Genomic DNA, 19,963 nt, shown 5'->3' with positions numbered 1-19,963 from the left:
GGGAGGAAGGAGGAGGAGGAGAACAGGAAGAGGAAGAGGAAGAAGAGACCCCACCACTTGGCGTGCCCAGGTCTCGTGCTTCTCCACGATCTCCCACCTTAACACTCTACCTACCTTATCACTTTCCCTCTCTTCCAGTCTTGCACTTCAGTCTTCTCTAATTCCCTGTCATACGCTCTGCCAATTCCATCATGCCATCAACCTAGTTCCCTCGTTCCAATTCCACCCCTCCCACCAACCAACACCAATCGCACCTCCATGTCTCTCTCTTACACCTCTCCCTCCGGCGCCGCTCTCTCACCACATGGAGGCTCATACGATGGTCTGTGACCCGGTGCAGCCTCCTCAGTCTCAGAATGATCCCTCGCAGCCAGACAAGAAGAAACGCGTACGACGGTGGCACCATCGCGGGTTTACTGGCTGCTCCACTTGCCGTCGACGTCATGTCCGTTGCGACGAAGCTTCCCCAACCTGTCGCAACTGTACTCGGCTGGGACTCGAATGCGATGGAAGCCAAGGCCGCATGACATTCAAGGTTTACGGACCTCCCGGCGGCGAACAGACTCCAGCTCCTAAACGAGAGAAATCGCGCGCCAGAAGCAGAGTGAAGAAGGAACACAATGGGGAGAGCGGAGTAGATGATGTAGTGGTTTCGCCGACAACCGTCCCCGATTCGAAACCACTGGTTTTTCGCTTCGAAAACCCTCTCGCATTTGCTCCAGATGAGGGTACCAAGGTCAAGCAGGAAATTGAAGAAGTTGATCTGGCGCTGCTGCCGACAACGGCTAACCCTGTCAAGCCCGTCGAGTACCAGTTTGAGCACCACAAGCTCCCAGTGTCTTCATTGAATTGCTTACAGGGTCGCTACTATACCCACTTTGTTGACCAAGTCGCTACCCTTCTGCTCATCTACGATGGCTCGACAAATGTCAATCCCTTTCGGCGTTGTTTTCCTGACGTCTCTCACTCGTCGTTGTCAATGGCAAGCGCTATGGAAGCTCTGGGAGCACTCCACCTCGCCAATACTTCGACCGGGCAGTCAAGGAACGTTCACTTTCAGCACGCAATGGGCAAGTATGGTGAAGTCGTCAAATCATTTCGGACTCGATACGAGGTGGACCAGCGACCGCGCCTTCCAGATTTCGCTACCTGCTTACTGCTTGCACTGTTTGAGGTTTGTCTCTCTGGCCCGTGTTTTGATAGCTATTAACATCTCAGATGATGGATTCGCAACATCACAACTGGGGTATCCATCTCAAAGGCGCCCGCGAGATATACCGGTTCATGTTCTACCCAAACGCCGACCCAGCACACGAGGCTCGGCGCATGGCAGAAATGAATCACCCACTTCGACAATTTCTCGTCTCGCTTCTATCATATCTCGATGTTGCCGGTGCTTGCGCCACCAGTGATGGAACAATCGTTGAAGGCAGTTACTGGCGAACGCTCGGTGGTGGCTGGGAGTACAACCTTGGCATACCAAGTCTTTCAGAATCAAGCAACGACAATCCCTTACTGCGAGAACTCCGCCAATCATGGTCCATTATGATGGAGATTCAAGCTGCCATCAGCTCGTTTGGACAAGCGAAACGACCGGGGTGGATGACACCAGAGCAACAAGATTTTACCTACCGCGACCTGCTTCAACGTTTGATACAATGGCGAATGGATGCGCCCGCTTGCTTCCAGCAATTAGGCGACCTCGACGAGGCAGATTTGTCGCAATATCCCCACCCGGAAATCCTCGAGTACGTCGGCTGCATTGAGGCCTACGAAAAGGCGACAAACCTATTTCTCCACAAAGTAGCTGCCGTTGCGCGTCCAGATATCCAGCCGCAAACCGGTGTTCTGGCCGCCCTTTGCACGAGGATCCTTGACCTTATTAGGCATCTCGCTAAAGAGGTCGGTCGGCTCGCCGTTTTGTGGCCTCTGTACATCGCTGGTCGAGAGACCCGTGACGAGCAGGAGCAGAAGTTTGTCCGAGAGACAATGATCGATATGCAGCGATATGGCTTCAAGGTACGGATCTCAACACTTCCGATCGTCCCATCATACTAACTTCATTAGAACGTCGAGAAAGGCCTCGAAGAACTCGAAAAAGCATGGTTCAAGCAACGCGCATTTCCAGAAGGCTGGGTCGACACCATGGACGACGTCTGCACAACCATCCTCCTCCCATAATCTCGACTATATATCTCTCCAACTCTCGCATTGCCTCTCCTACTGCCACCGAGCGCCCCTCATCCTCCAATCCCCCCTTGACGAAATCCGCGACCGCTACGAAACCACCACGACAATCACATTGTAATTATTCCTCACGACATATCACGACCACCATAAAAATATACCATATCTATACATAATCTGGGCGGGAACTGTTGCTTCAACCAGATAGAACATAGACCTATTACCTCCTCATAGTACTTTTGCCTACGTTACATATATATATTCGCAGTACATACAATCAAAGAAAACTTCACGTCTTCGGAATATGCCTGTTGAACTTCAAATGATTTAAGCACTCAGAGGTCTCTCATTTACGTACCATATGTTTCTGAAATGTTGAGTTGGGGACGGGATAGTAGGTGTACCTATGGTGCCGTGATACCAGCAACAGATAAGGTAGGGATGGAGCCGAACGAACCAGCCTCAGGCGTTCCGACAACGAGTAGCCTGCGAGCGGCCAGGTGAAGTGTAGAAAGCAAGCATTTCTTCTATGATCCCTCGCTATGGACTCCAAAGAGATATTTATCTTGATCGGAAAGGGAAGAACAATATGATATCGATAGATGCAGCGATATCTCAAGTCGAAACTATCTAGCTACCTAGATTTACGTGGTATGTATGCATCGCATCGAATACCCAAGTAAACCCATCAAAATCTCATCTTCAACATTCTGAGCTCTTCTTTACTTACTTTCTCGCTTCAATGCTTGCTTTGATAGCTGTGATTTGAATTAGCGTCGACATCCCGCAAGAAGGAGGTGAGTGGGGAGTAGGGGACTGACCATCACAAGAAGTCTTCGCGTCCCCGAAGAGCATTTTTGTACCGGGCATGAAGAACATTGGGTTTGGTACGTCAGCTGTCACGCGAACGCACTCATTAGCATGATAACTTTGTTTTCCCATCACGTAGCACTAGGGTCAGCAAAACATACCATATCCACTAGCCATCCCCCTCTTCATAACAATCACCTCCTTACTCTTCCAAGCCTGCAAGACAGGCATGCCAGAGATAGGCGAGTCCGGTTCAAGCGCGATGGGGTTAACCGTGTCGTTTGCGCCAATGACGAGGGTTACGTCTGTGTCGGCGAAGTCGTCGTTTATTTCGTCCATTTCCAGGACGACTGTGTTTTGGTTAGTATAGGTCCAACGAAGGCAAGGGGTAGGAGAGAAGGGTAGGGCAGTCTTACTGTCATATGGCACAGAAGCTTCAGCAAGTAGGACATTGCATTGTCCGGGCATACGGCCTGCGACGGGGTGAATGGCGAAGCGGACCTTAACGCCTTTGGCGCGGAGCATGTGGACTATCTCGGCCAAGGCATATTGTGCTTTTGCGACGGCCATGCCGTAACCAACGACCTATGATGTTGTTAAGAGCGTTCTTGCTTGGTTAGGGGAAGTAATTACTATGATGACGTTTTCTGCATTTGCAAGAGAGTCGACAGTTTCTTCAACGTTCGTCTGCGTGACTTCGCCCTCGATCTTCTTTGCGGACTGGGCGGGGGCCGATATGCCGCCGAACAGGACATTTGTTAGAGATCGATTCATGGCGACGCACTAACTTGTCAGAATCCAGACCACGACGAGTGTTCACGAAGACTTACCATAATGTATGACAAAATCGAACCGCTAACCCCAATAAGAGATCCAACACTCGTGAGAAGCGGGTTGTTGAGCATGAGCCCTTCGGCCACGAGCGCAAAGCCCGAGTATGCGTTGAGAACGGTAATAACGACAGCTGCAAGAATTAGTCACGTTGAATAAGGGAACTCAGTTTATCACATACGCATGTCAGCACCACCAATGGCGGCAGTTGTGGTGTACCCCTTCAAAAAACTGAGGATGGTATTGGCTCCAAGACAAGTAGCGGCGATGACCGGATTCCCGGGCGCCATGGTGATGAATGCGCCCATGGTCGCTACATTGGATCCTAGAAGCGTAGAGTTGACGAGATGCCGACCGGGAAGAACCAATGGTCGAGATGACATCCGACCAGCTAGTTTCAAGAAGGCTACAATAGAGCCGGTAAATGTCACGCCACCTGTAGAAGTTAGAATGAGGACATTTCTAATTGTGCCGCTAGCCTACCAATGAGGACTCCAAGGTATGCTGTTGTCAAATGGAGTGTTGAAATGTCACCGACGTCAGCCATCACGCTTCCGGCACTCGTAAGCACTGCCGCAAGACCAACAACAGAGTGCAGTGCTGCAACCGTTTGTGGAAGACTGGTGGGGGTAATACGACGACCAATCAGTGCACCTATATCTGTTAGAAGCATAGTGATATGGCAGCAGGAAACATACCAACAATGGCTCCGGTTGTAGCGACAGCGGCAAACTGAGTCAAGGTTTCGGGCTCGAACCCGACAGCCGCAAGAGAAGCCAGTATACCGGCGGCGACACCAAGAATACCGAATATGTTTCCTCTTCGAGCTGTTACTTGCGAGGACAATCCGGAGATGGAGCTGATGCACAGAAGACTGCTAACGAGATATCCAGCCTGTACTATTCCTGCCATGCCGGTGCTGGCCGCTGCCATGAAGCCTCCACCAAACACAACAGCAGGAATGGCGTAGAGCCAAGGGTATTCGGGCGGATCAGTCGGGCGTTTGAACATATCGAGCATGCGCTTCGTAATGACAAAGCCACCAGATACGTTCATGAATGCCAAGAGCACAGACGCAGATCCGAGAAGTTCAGGGACCGTTGTAGGTGTATAACCTCCACCCATGATGAAGAAGCCACCAATACCAACCATCCCAGAGATCGCATTCGTCACACTCATCAAAGGAGAGTGAAGCGCCGGGGCAACACCCCAGACGGCACGATATCCGACGAGGCCAGCCAGACCGAACGTCAACATATTGCTCATGAAGACGGGACCTGTTGCTTTGCCCAGGGCCAGGACAGTCCCCATGCCTGCAGTGGTAGTTGCGACCTCACGGGAGACCTTTTGCCATGGTGTTAGAGCCAGCTCTGCCTTGATTGTAGACGGCGCTGCTGCATCAACCTTAGGAGGCGGAGGTGGTGCAGGTAGCGGTGCCGGTGGAAGAATTTCGCCATTGTGAGTTACTATTGATCCTCGAACTACTTCGTCGCCAAGATCGATGCCAAAAGACTTGTCCTGCGGTGCCATGGAAAGAAGGTATTTTGTGATGTTGTTGGAATACAAGTTTGAGGATTGCGTTGGTAGGCGTGAGGGAAGGTCAGTATAGCCTGGAAGGTCAGTCACATCGCTAGTATCCCTCCTCGAAAGACATACCAATAATAGTCACGTCATTGTAGGTAGTCAATTGTCCAGGCACAGTAGCTTCGCAGTTCCCGCCAGCTTCAGCAGCAAGATCGACAATGACAGACCCGGGTTTCATGGCAGCAATCATCTGTACAAATTAGCAATCATTCTCAAACTAGCATTTGCAATGTACTTCTTTTGTGATCAGCTTCGGTGCAGGCTTTCCAGGAATAAGAGCGGTAGTAATGATGATGTCTACTTCACGAGCCTGCTCCATGAAGAGCTTCATTTCCGCCTCAATGAATTCCTTGGACATCTCCTTAGCATATCCGCCCTGGCCGGCGCCATCTTCTTTTATGTCAACTTCAATAAAGTCGGCGCCCAGGGACTGGACTTGTTCGCGGACCGCAGGCCTAGTATCGAAACCGCGTACGATAGCACCCATTCGATGCGCCGATGCAATGGCACTCAGACCAGCAACACCAGCACCAATGACCAAGACTTTACTAGGTGGAATCTTTCCTGCAGCAGTTACCTGAGGCATGAGAAAACGACCAAAGTGATTTGAAGCCTCCAAGACCGCCTTGTATCCAGCAATGTTGGCCATTGAACTGAGGGCATCAAAAACCTGGGCGCGGGAAATCCGGGGAACCATGTCCATGGCGAAACTGGTTGCGCCACGGGAGGCAATCTTATGAACAAGTTTCTGGTTCTGGGCAGGGAACAAGAACGATATGATAGTGTTTCCTTGATTCAGAGCTTCAATTTCGTTGAATGCGCCTCCTTCTTGAGGGCCGCGAACTTTCAGCAGGATGTTACTCTGGGACCATACAGTAGCTTGATCGACCAGGGTAGCCCCAGCCTCCTCATAAGCCTGATCCAGTAGCTGCGCGCCTTCGCCAGCTCCGCGTTCGATGAGAACGCGTGAGAAGCCCTTCTTGAGCAACAATGCGACATTTTGAGGTGTCAAAGCGACCCGACGCTCGTTTGGAAATATCTCGCGAGGGACTCCAATAGTCAAGGAAGAGTATGGAATGGTCGGGACCGGAGACGGTGCAGACGCGCTGGTTGCGTAGGGGCGGATATCCCATGGGTATTTCCAGGCCAAATCATGGTGCTCGTATGAAGGACGGGGGTATTGCAGGTTGTAAACTGGAACGGTGTTAGCAGAGCTCCGCAGTTCCCGAGGCTATACTTACACGACTGCTTCAGTGAAACATAGGATCGTCCGGGACAAGAGCTGAATACCGTGCGGCACGGCCCTAGAGCCGACCGCAGGGAATACGATGCACTCATGTTGCACCAAAAGCTCCCTGGAATGCGCACGCGTCGAGGCTCATCGCAGGATGAGAAGTGATTATGGAGAGATCGAAGGCACCAGGGGTAGTACAAGTCACAAAAGAGGGGAAACAGCGCCTAGAGGTACAACCGAGCGTCCTTCAATCAGAGTCCTCGTACAGTGTGGAGGAAGAGGGGAAGCACCAAAGCAGTGTTGCGGGGAGATCGCCGTGAGGGATAAAGGATAAATAAAGACCAGATTCCTCCAGTCTGGTACGAGGCCGGGCGGACAATAGCCGGAGACATCATCCGCGGTGGAACGGTGCCACCGGCAAGCGGCCATGTCAAGGTTCCAGGAGCTAAGCTATGAATCTGGAGTCCTTGGTGGTGGAAGTGAAGAGGTCCCATGTCCAGAGCAGATGATCATGCCTGTCTACCGCCCCGATCAGGTGATGCTGTGCTACATTGATGCTGCATAATTCTCCGCATCCTGTCTGTGCCACTGTGCCATCCCGCACTGTGTTGCAAACTTGTCCGCTTCTATGTTTCTAGAAAACGCCTCTAATCTAAGCCGTCATGATCGTGGTTCCACTCGAGCTGGCAGCTGTTCCCATCTCCGAGTCCCACTCTGACGTCTTGCACTAAATACCTGTGCCTTGTTGCCTCAGGTGTCATATAGCTCGTGACCGTACACGTGACCATCCTCTCCCTTCGCCAAGGAGTCAAGGACCGCAGCTTCGCAGTTTCCTCGATGCGAGGCTCGAATCAACTTGGCCCTTGCGAGTCCACAGAGCTTAGGGCAAATCGCGACCATTGGTTCATTTCCCTCCAGAATGCCCTGGCCTGAAGTCTAACGACGGCCCCTACTCAAAGTTTTCACAGTGGGTCGTTCCATTAATCTTGTTTCGTCGCCCTCTGCGACCATTCTGACCAGAGCTTCTCCGGCACCACCGTGCAGTCTAGGGAATGTTGATACCAGAAGATTGCGCTAGAATTACGACAATGTCGAAATTATCTCCCAGTTCAGAAAGCCCATAAAATAAATCCTATAAGGCGAGGGACTGCGCGACATTCCTGCGCCCGCAGGCAACTAGGTGTTAGTGGCCCATACTAAGCTCCCGGCGCAGACCCACGGAAGCGCGGTCCGGCCATTTGCAGGCTGTGGGTGACTGGAGGTGCCTCGTGGATTGCGTGCAATGAAATCTGCGGACCAGACATTTCCGATCATATAAATCAACGTCAAGGTCCAAGTCAATTTCAACTTCCCGTTCACCTGCGACCGGCTATAGCAGACCTGCTCAACTGCCTGCGGCATGCTTGCACTGCGTTGATCAGTTTTCTTCTTTCCTTTTTCTCCGCTCGTGACTTCTAGGCGACCGATTCTACAGCATATTGTCAAGCGACGTGAAGAAGTTTCTTCAACTCTGTCGATCCTTTACCGCGTCTCGTGTATTTTACGCCGTGATCAGTCGAGCCTACTTGCTCGGTATTCCGAATCATGTCTCGTGCCCACCAACACGACCAGCTCATTGAGCAAGACCCTCTCGGGGAAGAGACCCGGAGTCAAACCGAGTCTCAGGATGATGCGGCTCTTTTGCGGACAATGGGCTACAAGCCCGTCCTGCATCGAACGTATACCCTTTTTGAGAACTTTGCGACGACGTTCGCTGCTCTGTACTTCATCGGTGGTGTACGCGTGACTTATAGCACCGGTATCGCAGCCGGAGGAAACTTGGCATACTGGACAAGCTACCTCGTTACTCTGGTCTTTACTTACATCACCGCCGCCGTTATCGCAGAGGTTTGCTCGGCTTCTCCTTCCGCCGGTTCAATTTACCTCTGGGCTGCGGAGGCAGGTGGTCCGAAGTTCGGAAGACTGCTGGGTTTCATTGTCGCATGGTGGTCCACTACTGCCTGGACGACATTCTGCGCCAGTAACACCCAGTCAGCGACGAACTATATGCTTTCTGTATGTGCTGGCTATTTTTATGCTTGACAAGTACTAATATCAGCAGGAATTGACCGTGTTTGACGTTGACTTTCCTAAAGATGTTTCCAGCGTCAAGTTCCGCGCTGTTCAATGGATTGTCACTGAGGTGCTTCTTGCCCTTGCCGCCTTGCTCAACTTCATGCCGCGTAAGTCCATCGAGTTTACCATGTGCACAAAGCTAATTATTTCAGCGAGGTACTTCCGTTACGTCTTTTGGTTCTCCTCGGCAGTCGTCATGCTGGACTTCTTCCTCAATGTTATCTGGCTCCCAATTGGAGTGGCCAACAGCTGGGGCTTCAGAACAGCCGAGGAAGCTTTTATGACTACCTACAATGGTACCGGTGCGCCTGCTGGGTGGAACTGGTGTCTCTCGTACCTGGCTACCGCCGGTATTCTGATCGGTTTCGACGCCTCCGGTCACGTAGCAGAGGAGACAAAGCATGCCAACATCACCGCCGCGAGAGGTATCTTTTGGAGTACAGTGGCTAGTGGTGTTGGTGGCCTTGCCACAATCATTTTGTTCCTCTTCTGCGCGGTATGTGATCTCTGTTGAGCCTCATGGCCCAATACATGACTAACGTTTGTTCAGCCCACTCCGGATGTACTTTTCAGCTTTGGCTCTCCGCAACCGTTCGTTCCTCTTTACGCTGTTGTCCTTGGCAAGGGCGGACACATCTTTATGAACGTAATTTGTGTATCTGCTCTTTGGCTCAATACCGCTGTCGCCATCGTCGCAGCTTCTCGTCTTGTCTTCGCCGTCGCCCGCGACGGTGTGCTCCCATTCTCCAGCTGGGTATCAAAGGTCCACAACGGTCAGCCCCGCAACGCCGTGATTGTTGTTTGGGTCGTCGCGTCCATAATTACCTGCACCCTGCTCCCCTCCGATGTCGCCTTCACATCGCTTGTGTCCGCAGCAGGTGTTCCCTCGGCGGCAGCTTACGGTCTCATCTGTCTCGCCCGCCTTTTCTGCACGCCCAAGCGCTTCCCCAAGCCCGCTTGGTCCTTGGGAAGACTTAGCAAGCCGTTCCAGGTCATCGGTGTTTTCTGGAACGGATGGGTCGTTGCCGTCCTCTTCTCGCCATACGCGTTCCCCGTTACGGGTGAGAACCTTAACTACGCGCCGATCATCATGGCAGCCGTCACGATTTTCGCGTTGATCTCTTACTTTGTCATGGATGAGGATAAATGGTTGCCCAAGAATCGCATCTCGGACTTTATCGATACCAAGGGTGCTATTACTGAGACTGTTGAGGAGATTGGGGCACCCTCGGGTCAAAATCAGAGTCAGAACCAGGTTGGACAGACTGAGGCGCAGCCGAAGTCACCATTGGAGAACTGATGCCCGGACATCTAACCTTCCCTGAAACTGAAACTCATAAGTTTGAAGACACGGGCAACTTCAACAAGCGGTCTTTACAGCCATGATCCCGTGTCCATTTATTCAACCCCTCAAGCGGGCACAAAAATAAGTAGCATCAATTTACTCTAATACCTAGAAGTGTAATAAATACGATATCAGAAAATTTAATGGATCTTTCTATTCACAATATCCTCCAGCCTCCAAACTTGCTCCTTCGCGCATAACCAGGGCTTGTGGTGATGGTCATCAGATATAGAACTTGCCGCCACCCGGAAGATTTCCAGAACGCAGCCTACCATCACTTTTCCGAACCTACGCTAGCATGCTTCTTTATCCGGATTTCAAACCCCTTCTACAATACTTAGAAATATCTCGCGGTCCCTGAGCATTGAACTCGACAAAACACGAGCCACGAACTCGGGATACCTGTCGCACTCGGACAACCGCGACTGTCGGAACGGAAAACCCCGAACCCGGGGCTGCTGACTGTTGACTTCGTGGACAATTGATATGCCTCTAACTAACTACAGACTAACGCTAGAGCGAGCTGTAAAAGTAGTTAACCGGGCTGAAATCTGGCTGGTGTGTCTTGCTGGCGCATCTTGAAGCGGTACCCGTATCATGCCAGCACGCAGTCCACGGTGGCGCTTACCTGAAGCCAGGCAATTACCTCGTCTCACGTGTCCAACCTTTCATACCGAGGAGAGCGCTCTTTCCATTTACGATGGACGCTTCCCACATGGCTCTCGCTCTCCCAGAGATTATTCAGAATGTACTGAGCAATGTCCAAAGTGTGCGAAACCTTCACTCCTGTGCAAGAGTTAACCGCACCTGGTGTACTCTTGCGCTGGAATTCCTCTACGAAGGGTCTTTACTTGACCAGCAATTCCGAACACCAAGCATTGGGCACCTCAACTCGCTTCATACCTCGTCTTCAGAGCGCTTCATGAAGTTTCTGGCATTTGTGAAGCATCTTGTTCTTGCTCCAGAACACCCGATCACAGTCACAGAACGGGTCACATTAAGGCCCAGCCTCACAAGGCACATTTGCCCGGACAGACTGCGTCTAGTTAAAAATGCAGGATCCACCAGAAAACTTGTGCAGTACCAAAAGTCGCGGCTTGAGAGTCTTATTATCCCATTCGGCATGCAGGGCGTTGAACTCTCAGCCTACTTTCATGTTTTTTTTTTGACCTCAACCATCCGGTACCTGGTTATTGACGACTCTTTTTGCAAGGTCTTAACTCTCCGCGTATACCTCCAAGTTTACAAACTAGACAATTCACGGGTGAATTATTTCTCTTTGAAAGACCTATTCATCGAGGGAAGTCTCTGACCTCTTACAACTAGTTTTCAAACCTGAAAGCACTCACCGTCTATGCAACAGGCGCCGAGAAATTCTATACCAATCTCTGCTCCCTGATTGATAGCTGTAATCTTCAGTTTTTTTCATTCAGAGAAATCGTGGATGATCCCCGACCAAAGCGTTGAGGATAGCAAAGAGCTCTTCCAGTGTCTTTCATGACAAAAGAATCTTCAAGTGCTGGCATTGATTGCTTTCCAGCTAGCAATGAACTTTCATGAAGGAAAACTAAACGTACTGGCTGGGTTCGGTCCATACCAACGAACGACCAAGAACGAAAGCGCCAACGGGGTTTTCTTGTTCCTCGTGCCGTGGCGTTTCCAATTGTCTGGGACCGACCACCACAAAGGTGATGTAGAGATCCATTAGTTTTTCATGAACCAAGATACACCTTCTCTAGGTTAGCTTGTTTTCGATTACATCTAAGATGCACGCGGTAAATAACCTTCCGGTGTAGTTCATGTGCTTTGGGAAACAAAGAGATAGAAAGAGCTACGGGACCTTGAGCCTGTGTACAACAGCTTCCCGTCCTCTATGGCGACCCCAAGACGTCAGTCAGCTATGTCATTGGCCTTTTGGAGCATTCTCATCACGCCTTCGAGCTTTCTCGTCGTGGCTCGGTCTCTCGACGGTGACGTCTCTATTCTAGTTGCACTGTAAGAGAATGCTGTGGAAGAATAGAGCCGTAAATGTCCAAAGTCACAGCTAACATGTCACTACTGCAGCAACGACGTAATAGCTTGATTCCTCCTGTCAATAGGGTTTCGCAGACTACAATAAGACACAGGTTATTGACCTCATCTGTATAGGAGTAGGGCTGTAAGTTATGAGCGACAGAGATGGCTATGATTGGTGGATTGAATCGGATGACTAATCGGTATGAATTGAAATGAATGAAGGTCTTGCTCTTCTAACTACAGTCTGTATAGAGCTTTAAATATCTGGCCAGAGGCCTCATTAGATCCCGAAAAAGGTAGTATCGTATCCTCCATCGTATCCTCCATCAATAGTGTATGCAAAGTTGAAAGAACGAGGCGCTGTGATATTGGCTTGGCTGAATAATCCCAAAAATGAGTTCGCCTTGGCTGACATAAGTATTCTGCAGCGAGATCGGAGATGCCACGTGACGATAAGAGCGATAAGCTGAAAGCGGACTAGCGCGGGGCTGGTCCTCCAGAAAATCGAAATCGTCAGGCAATTTTCCCGCAGCTTCGAAGACGACAAGACGACGAGCCCAAAGCTCTTTCTTCCTTGCTGATTCCTCCTTCGGTCGGAGCTTGCTCCTCGAGGAGTCTCTTTGCTCCATTCTACTAGAGGTCTTCATTGACCTCGTCTCACACCTCTCAACCTCCCAAGGTCGATTCTCGCCACCCCGCCCGTTGAGTCACCTTCGAACAGCTCACTATGGCCTCTCCTTTCGACGCGGCGGATTTCGCCCTCGAGGGCTCCGTTGCCTACTCTCGCTCTCGTGGCCGTGCCATTGCTACATCCATCGGTGCTCAGGATGTCCGCGCCCAATGGATCCACTACGTTCACACCTCCGAACGCCTCGCCGAGCCTCAGCAAGAAATCCTCAAGCAGCTTCTTAGCTACGGCGACATCACCGACATTCCTCCTTCGTTTGCTGCGGAAGATGGCGAATCCGATGTGTTTTACATCTTCCCCCGCACCGGCACCATCTCCCCATGGAGCTCGCAAGCGACCGGTATCTCCCATGTCTGCGGTCTCAGGAAGTACGTCAAGCGCATCGAGCGCGGTATCAAGATTTCTTGCCTCCGTCCCACGATCGGAGAATACAAGCCCGGCTTCAAGGACATTCTCCACGACCGCATGACCCAGATCATCAGCGAGAGCGAGCCCGACTTGCAGCTGATGTTCTCCGAGCACAGCCCTGCCCCTCTCGAGACAGTCCCCCTCAGCGGAAGCGACAAGTCGCCAAAGGAAGTCTTGCAGGAGGCCAACAAGCGGATGGGTCTGGCGCTCGAGGAGTCTGAGATTGACTACCTCGCTGCTGCCTATGGCCCCAACGGCCCTCTCGCTCGTGACCCTACCGATGTCGAGCTGTTCATGTTCGCCCAGGTCAACTCGGAGCACTGCCGTCACAAGCAGTTCAACGCCTCATGGACAATCGACGGCATGGAGATGCCCAACAGTCTCTTCTCCATGATTCGCAACACCCACAGAAAGAACGGCGAGTACACCGTGAGCGCGTACAGCGACAACGCTGCTGTTCTACAGGGTTTCGACTCCGCTTTCTGGGCTCCCGACGCTACTACCGGACAATGGAGCCACACCCAGGAGGTGGTCCACTTCCTCGCCAAGGTCGAGACTCACAACCACCCTACCGCTGTCTCCCCCTACCCAGGTGCCGCCACTGGCTCTGGAGGTGAGATTCGTGACGAAGGAGCTGTTGGACGTGGTTCCAAGCCCAAGGCCGGTCTTTCTGGTTATTGTGTCTCCGACCTCCACATTCCCGACTTTAAGCAGCCTTGGGAGTTGGATGTCGGCAAGCCCAACCACATTGCCAGCGCGCTGGACATTATGCTGGAAGCGCCCATTGGAAGCGCTGCTTTCAACAACGAGTTCGGTCGCCCTTGTATCTCCGGTTACTTCCGTACTCTTTTGACTGAGATTGACGTCGGCAACGGAGAGAAGGAGGTCCGCGGTTACCACAAGCCTATCATGATTGCTGGTGGTGTTGGAACTGTTCGCCCTCAGCATGCTATCAAGAAGCCCGATGCTGTCAAGCCCGGTTCTTTCCTCGTTGTTCTTGGTGGTCCTGCTATGCTTATTGGTCTCGGTGGTGGTGCGGCTTCCAGTATCACCTCTGGTGAAGGCAGCGTCGACCTTGACTTTGCTAGTGTTCAACGAGGTAACGCTGAGGTTCAACGCCGAGCACAGGAAGTCATCAACGCCTGTACCTCCATGGGTGACAACAACCCCATCAAATTCATTCACGACGTTGGTGCCGGTGGTCTGTCCAACGCGCTTCCCGAGCTCATCCACGACTCTGGTCTCGGTGCCACATTCGAACTCCGCGAGATTGACAGCGCCGACCGCAGCATGAGCCCCATGCAGATCTGGTGTTGCGAGGCTCAGGAGCGGTACGTTATGGCTGTCGGCGAGGAGAGCATGAACAAGTTCACCGCCATCTGCCACCGTGAGCGCTGCGGTTTCTCCGTTGTTGGCCGTGGAGCTGGTGGTTCCGACGAAGACAAGAAGTTGATCCTCCTCGACCGCGAGTCCAAGGACCACTCCAAGGTCATTGACCTACCTCTGTCAGTCCTCTTCGGCAAGCCCCCACGAATGACCCGTACTGTCGACTCCCGCAAGCTCAAGCTCCCCGCCGTTGACTCGAGCCTCACCACATACCTACCATCGCTTACGCCCAACCGCGCGGAGCTTCTTGGTGAAGCCGTCAACAGAGTTCTGTCTCTCCCTGCTGTCGGCTCCAAGTCTTTCCTCATCACCATCGGTGACCGTACCGTTGGTGGTCTCACTGCCCGTGACCAGATGGTCGGCCGCTGGCAGACTCCTGTCGCTGACGTTGCCGTTACCGCGACCGCCCTTGTTCAGGGTATGAAGACTGGTGAGGCCATGGCCATGGGCGAGAAGCCCACTCTTGCCCTGATCTCTCCCGGTGCCTCCGCTCGCATGGCCGTTGCTGAGTCGCTCATGAACATCGCTGCTGCCGACCTCGTTGATCGGTTGAGCCGCGTCAAGCTCTCCGCGAACTGGATGTCCGCCAGCAGCCACCCTGGTGAGGGTGCCGCTATCTACGAGGCTGTCGAGGCTATTGGTATGCAGCTCTGCCCTGAGCTTGGTATCAGTATTCCGGTCGGCAAGGACTCCATGTCCATGAAGATGAAATGGAAGGATGAATCCGGTGCCAAGGAGGTCACCGCGCCCATGTCTTTGGTCATCTCCGCTTTCGCGCCCGTCCAGAACTACCGCAAGACCTGGACTCCTGCCCTCCGCCACCCCGAGGATGTCGGTGACACTGTCCTCATGTTCGTCGATCTGGCGTTCGGCAAGAAGGCTCTCGGCGGATCTGCCCTTGCCCAGGTCTTCAACCAGGTCGGCTCCGAGTGCCCCGACATTCGCAACCTCGAGATCTTCAAGGACTACTTCGATGCCATGCAGCAGCTGCAAGAAGCCGGAATTGTCCTGGCATACCACGACCGATCAGACGGTGGTCTCTTCACAACCCTTGCGGAGATGATGTTCGCCGGTCGCTGCGGTGTCGAGATCCTCCTCGACACCATCTGCCCTGACCTCAACACCAGCTCCTTCGTCGAGACCCTCTTCAACGAAGAACTCGGTGCCGTCTTCCAAGTCCGTAAGGAGCACGAGATGCAGTTCCGCTCCTGCTTCGCCACCTGCGGTCCTCCCGCCGGCCTCATCCACAAGATTGGTCGCGTCTCCGAACGCCCCAAGCAGAACATGGCCATCTACTACAAGGCCAGCCAAGTCTACCGCAACACCCGCGCCAATCTGCAACAAACCTGGGCGTCGACCTCCTACCGCATGCAGAAGATGCGCGACACCGCCGTCTGCGCCGACCAAGAATTCGCCAACATCCTCGACGATTCCGACCCCGGTCTCTCTTGGAACCCAACCTTCGACCCCAAGGACCGCGCCCTCCCCATCCTCACAAGCCTAACCTCCTACTCCCCCTTCTCCAACAAGCCCCGCGTCGCCATCCTCCGCGAGCAAGGTGTCAACTCCCAAGCCGAAATGGCATTCGCCTTCAACACCGCCGGCTTCGCCGCGATCGACGTGCACATGACAGACATCATCTCCGGGCGCGTCTCGCTCTCCTCCTTCGTCGGTCTCGCCGCCTGCGGTGGTTTCTCCTACGGCGACGTCCTGGGCGCCGGGCAGGGCTGGGCGAAGTCTGTCCTCCTTCACCCAAGCACACGCTACGACTTCCAAACCTTCTTCAACCGCCCTGATACATTTGCCCTGGGCGTCTGCAACGGATGCCAGTTCCTCTCGAGATTGAGCGCCCTCATCCCCGGCGCCGAAAACTGGCCTACGTTCGAGCGTAACGCGTCAGAGCAATACGAGGGCCGTGTTGCTATGGTGCGCATTTCTGACCCGAACCCGGAGAAACCTTCTGTCTTCTTGCACGGCATGAATGGATCTTCGTTCCCTATTGCCGTTGCGCACGGTGAGGGTCGCGCCTCGTTCACGTCGTCGCCTACAAAGACGGACGCTACGTCTTTCGTCGCGCAGGGTCTTGCACCTGTGCAGTACGTCGACAACGCCACGCTTAACCCGACGATGAAGTACCCCTTCAACCCCAACGGTTCTCCAGAGGGTATTGCTGGTGTGCGTAACGCGGACGGTCGTGTGCTTGCTATTATGCCGCACCCTGAGCGGACCGTTATGAATGGTATTGCGTCTTGGTTGCCTGCTAAGGCAGAGGAGTGGGGTGATATTGGGCCTTGGGGACGGGTGTTCTTTAGTGCGCGTCGGTGGGTTGGTTAGTTGGTCTTGCAGTTTTGTTGAGTTGGGAGAACGAAAAAGATTGTTCGTGTGGCTTTGCATACTATTGCGCTTATGGTTATGCTTCATGTTGTTATGTCTTGTCTACTTGTTACTCTCTGCGTATATGCCGGAGCTAGAAAATTGTTATGCGGCGATTACCTATGATTATGTTTCTTGAGTTTGAGTTCAAGTGATTTCTACATCATAAATCTACAGTTCATATTTATATTCGTTCTGGAGCCTCGCATACTGTCTACTCAGCCCGGCAATCGACAAATATCCGGGCCCATCGAGCCCTGCCTACCTACATCATCGCCATTATTCCATGTTCCAGAAGCACAGCCCCAACTGAACATACGCAATACCTAACCCTACAATCTACTTGAATCAAACACAGCCTCAATGCAAACTCTGCATATACCTCCCCACCGACATTGCCCACCTATACCAAAGACAACTATAGCCCTATAGCCGGACCGCCCCAGCCCCACGGCCCAGGACATCAAACATTGACAGTTTCACCTCACCCAGTGCAGAATCTGATCTTGCATTTAGTCTACCCACTTCCCGTGCTTCAGATCTGCTTTCCTTCTTTCCTCCCGCCAGCTAGTCAGACGTTTGGCGTTGACGTTGACGTTGTGAGATTTGAGACGTCACGTTTTCGACTACGTACGAGAAGCCTTGTTTCGGGACTTGCTCGAGGTCGGCATTACACCCTCTGCCTGCATAATACTTCATATCGAAGGCGGAATAGAGTTCGCTTTGGGATCTCAGATACCTAGATGATACGGGTATGCGGCCCTGGGCTTTCCCGACTCCCGGGGCCGGGAATCCATACTCCGAGGAACCAATATGTGGATAGATCTCGATCTCAGGTGCGATCCGATGTGCAGCGCCACTGCTGCAAGATGCAAGATGCCAGATGCCGTTGGTATATCTAGCCCAGCCGCTCTCTCATGGTCTAGATCCAAGGGTGGGAGATTAGACGGATGAGGCCTTCTGCAAATGATCTCGTCTGCCTGAACTGTCGAGTACAGACTCAAGATCTCAGCTGGGAGGCATCAGATACAGTGCTCTAGATCAATTCCCCTACCTCATGCCCCTCCTCTCCTCTACCCCTCATCAATCTGAAGCCGATCTGGATCTGGATCTTGTCGACTCCTTCAAACGTTCCAGAACGTTGAAACGGCCTTCGCCTACCTTTCTCCTTTCGAAAGCTCAATAGCCGGCGTTTTACCGAGGATCGATTGGGTCACTTTACCCCTTCCCCATGCACCAACACCTCTGACAATGTGATGTAATCAAGCCATACTCAAGTTTTGCCGACTATGTTTTCCGACGCGTAGATAGAAGACACGGTTCAACGAAAGGTCAACGGTCAACGTCACAGCTAAAGGCCAATGCAGACGGGGGGCAAGGCCACCAAATGGTGGAAGACCGTGATCCACATACCTGCACATTGCAGCTCCCGAGTTCATGTCGACCTAGGATTGTACCAAGCACATCCTGCAGACGCTAAAGTAGCCTCGAACTCGGCCTCGGTAGAGTATGCCGGTACCTACCATGCCTTGCCGAAGATCAAGCCGGGGGTCACCTCGGCTATGAAGGCATCATGGTCGCTCAGCTCCCGTGACCGCCATCGCCTTCCTTCTTCAGGCGCGAGGCGAAGTAACATCGAGTGTTGTAAGCGCTGTTTCATGAAATGGCGCTCATCTGGCCCGGTCTGGCGACGCCATACAGAGCGCATATCTTGATAGTAGGTACCTCCTGAGTCGTGACAACCATCGAATCGATCCCGCGGCGTCCCACACAGGATATAGCAATTCAAATTGCAAGATCAAATCAGAGTCTATTGACGAGAGAGACTCCAGAGAGCTCAAACGCGCACCGGGGTGGGATCTGAGATCTGGTCCACAGTCCACACACTACAGCCGACGCCGTACAGATTATGAACGGGCATCATCTCGATCTGATTTGATCTGCCCGCCCGTCTACCCGTCCGTCAGTCGGTATGCCTCCCCCTCGCGTTGAGCTGAGGTGAGACGCGACGTGAATCAAGACGATGGAGCTGGATAGGCGAGGGGGATTGTTGCGGGGAGTCGCATTTTCCTAGTTCAGAATCCAGATTGGCTTCATGGGCGTTGCGTCGCTTAACCCCGCCTTTCCCTCCCTCTCCTATGGCCTTCCCGGTCTGTCCAGTTGGTCGTGTGCCCGGTATTAGTGGTATGGGACGCGGCTTCCCCGAATGATAATGACACTGACACAAAGGGCGAAGAGGGGGAAAGCTGGTCAATGCGGCAGTGCATGTTTCATCTGCGATTGATCGATATGGATATGGAGGCTTGTATGTCGTCATGCCTTGACTAGCACTACCCTGCCCAGAGGGTTATGTTCAAATTCCATACGGAACGAGTCTATCTGCCTATATGCCAGTCATGAGAGCCAGAATCAGGTAGTGCAGATCAAATGAATCACTTCGACACACCAAGACCCAAGAATCAGCCAACACGGCTGCCACAACCCGATATTCCGGACACCTGTCGGGCCGTTGGGAACCAGATTTCCTGTGCAGGTGTCCCAGACTTCAGCCCGCATAAGACGGATGTGAGATCAGGTTCGGGTCACTTGCATTAGCAACTTAGCATAGCATAGCATACCGACCCTTCCGATCGACGTCTCCCCCATCTTCCTCTCCATGTTGTAAAATAGGGTAGTATTCAATATCCACCACACCCGCATCGCAATTCCAAATCTCCATCCCTGTACAGCCCCCTGAAACACCCTTTTCAGCAGTGGCAAACGCATCTTATCCACTTCCAAGGATATGCGTGATGCGCGCGGCTCGGGATCTTCGGAGTTGTTTCAGAATTAGGATGATGGGCCTGTCATTTCGGACTCGGACTTGAGGAGAAGGCACAGCACGTCTATGGTCCGAGTCAAACTTGATCAGGGGACAAGGAAGTATCTGGTAAGATGGGCCGTGCTTATGTAGTACGAATAGGGGGCGAAATATTGGGGAATTGGA

The 19,963-nt window shown here is 52.6% G+C and overlaps 6 protein-coding genes across 6 annotated transcripts; 4 read left to right on the top strand and 2 right to left on the bottom strand.

Annotated features, from left to right (window-relative positions):
* The first annotated feature begins 109 nt into the window (after positions 1–109).
* BDV14DRAFT_158776 (Zn(II)2Cys6 transcription factor) lies at positions 110–2,663 on the top strand. The gene is made up of 3 exons (XM_073766711.1): positions 110–1,174; positions 1,219–2,019; positions 2,068–2,663. The coding sequence occupies exons 1-3, from the start codon at positions 305–307 to the stop codon at positions 2,179–2,181; spliced, it is 1,785 nt and encodes a 594-aa protein (XP_073622779.1). The 5' UTR covers positions 110–304; the 3' UTR covers positions 2,182–2,663.
* On the bottom strand, positions 2,619–6,750 carry BDV14DRAFT_212138 (putative nicotinamide nucleotide transhydrogenase; the record flags this gene model as incomplete). Its single annotated transcript, XM_073776248.1, has 12 exons — positions 2,619–2,945; positions 3,009–3,083; positions 3,159–3,347; positions 3,414–3,582; positions 3,631–3,780; positions 3,828–3,961; positions 4,010–4,264; positions 4,312–4,482; positions 4,527–5,438; positions 5,485–5,602; positions 5,648–6,606; positions 6,654–6,750. The coding sequence occupies 12 exons, from the start codon at positions 6,748–6,750 to the stop codon at positions 2,914–2,916; spliced, it is 3,261 nt and encodes a 1,086-aa protein (XP_073622778.1). The 3' UTR covers positions 2,619–2,913.
* A 747-nt stretch (positions 6,751–7,497) lies between these two features.
* BDV14DRAFT_184028 (putative amino acid permease) lies at positions 7,498–10,348 on the top strand. Its single transcript, XM_073770450.1, has 4 exons — positions 7,498–8,701; positions 8,748–8,868; positions 8,914–9,257; positions 9,312–10,348. Exons 1-4 carry the CDS (start codon positions 8,231–8,233, stop codon positions 10,059–10,061), a joined length of 1,686 nt encoding a protein of 561 aa, XP_073622776.1. The 5' UTR covers positions 7,498–8,230; the 3' UTR covers positions 10,062–10,348.
* BDV14DRAFT_158729 (uncharacterized protein) lies at positions 7,705–8,139 on the bottom strand. Its single transcript, XM_073766710.1, has one exon. The coding sequence runs from the start codon at positions 8,045–8,047 to the stop codon at positions 7,823–7,825; it is 225 nt and encodes a 74-aa protein (XP_073622777.1). The 5' UTR covers positions 8,048–8,139; the 3' UTR covers positions 7,705–7,822.
* A 2,317-nt stretch (positions 10,349–12,665) lies between the features above and the next one.
* BDV14DRAFT_184026 (phosphoribosylformylglycinamidine synthase) lies at positions 12,666–17,223 on the top strand. Its single transcript, XM_073770449.1, has one exon. It carries the CDS (start codon positions 12,850–12,852, stop codon positions 16,936–16,938), a length of 4,089 nt encoding a protein of 1,362 aa, XP_073622775.1. The 5' UTR covers positions 12,666–12,849; the 3' UTR covers positions 16,939–17,223.
* Positions 17,224–18,003: 780 nt separating this feature from the next.
* BDV14DRAFT_184025 (uncharacterized protein) lies at positions 18,004–19,133 on the top strand. The gene has a single exon (XM_073770448.1). The coding sequence runs from the start codon at positions 18,339–18,341 to the stop codon at positions 18,690–18,692; it is 354 nt and encodes a 117-aa protein (XP_073622774.1). The 5' UTR covers positions 18,004–18,338; the 3' UTR covers positions 18,693–19,133.
* Positions 19,134–19,963: the final 830 nt, after the last annotated feature.

This window comes from Aspergillus stella-maris, assembly GCF_047715825.1.
Source record: "Aspergillus stella-maris strain CBS 113639 unplaced genomic scaffold BDV14scaffold_93, whole genome shotgun sequence".
Lineage (NCBI taxonomy): Eukaryota > Fungi > Ascomycota > Eurotiomycetes > Eurotiales > Aspergillaceae > Aspergillus > Aspergillus stella-maris.
This window is presented reverse-complemented; position numbering and strand designations above follow the sequence as displayed.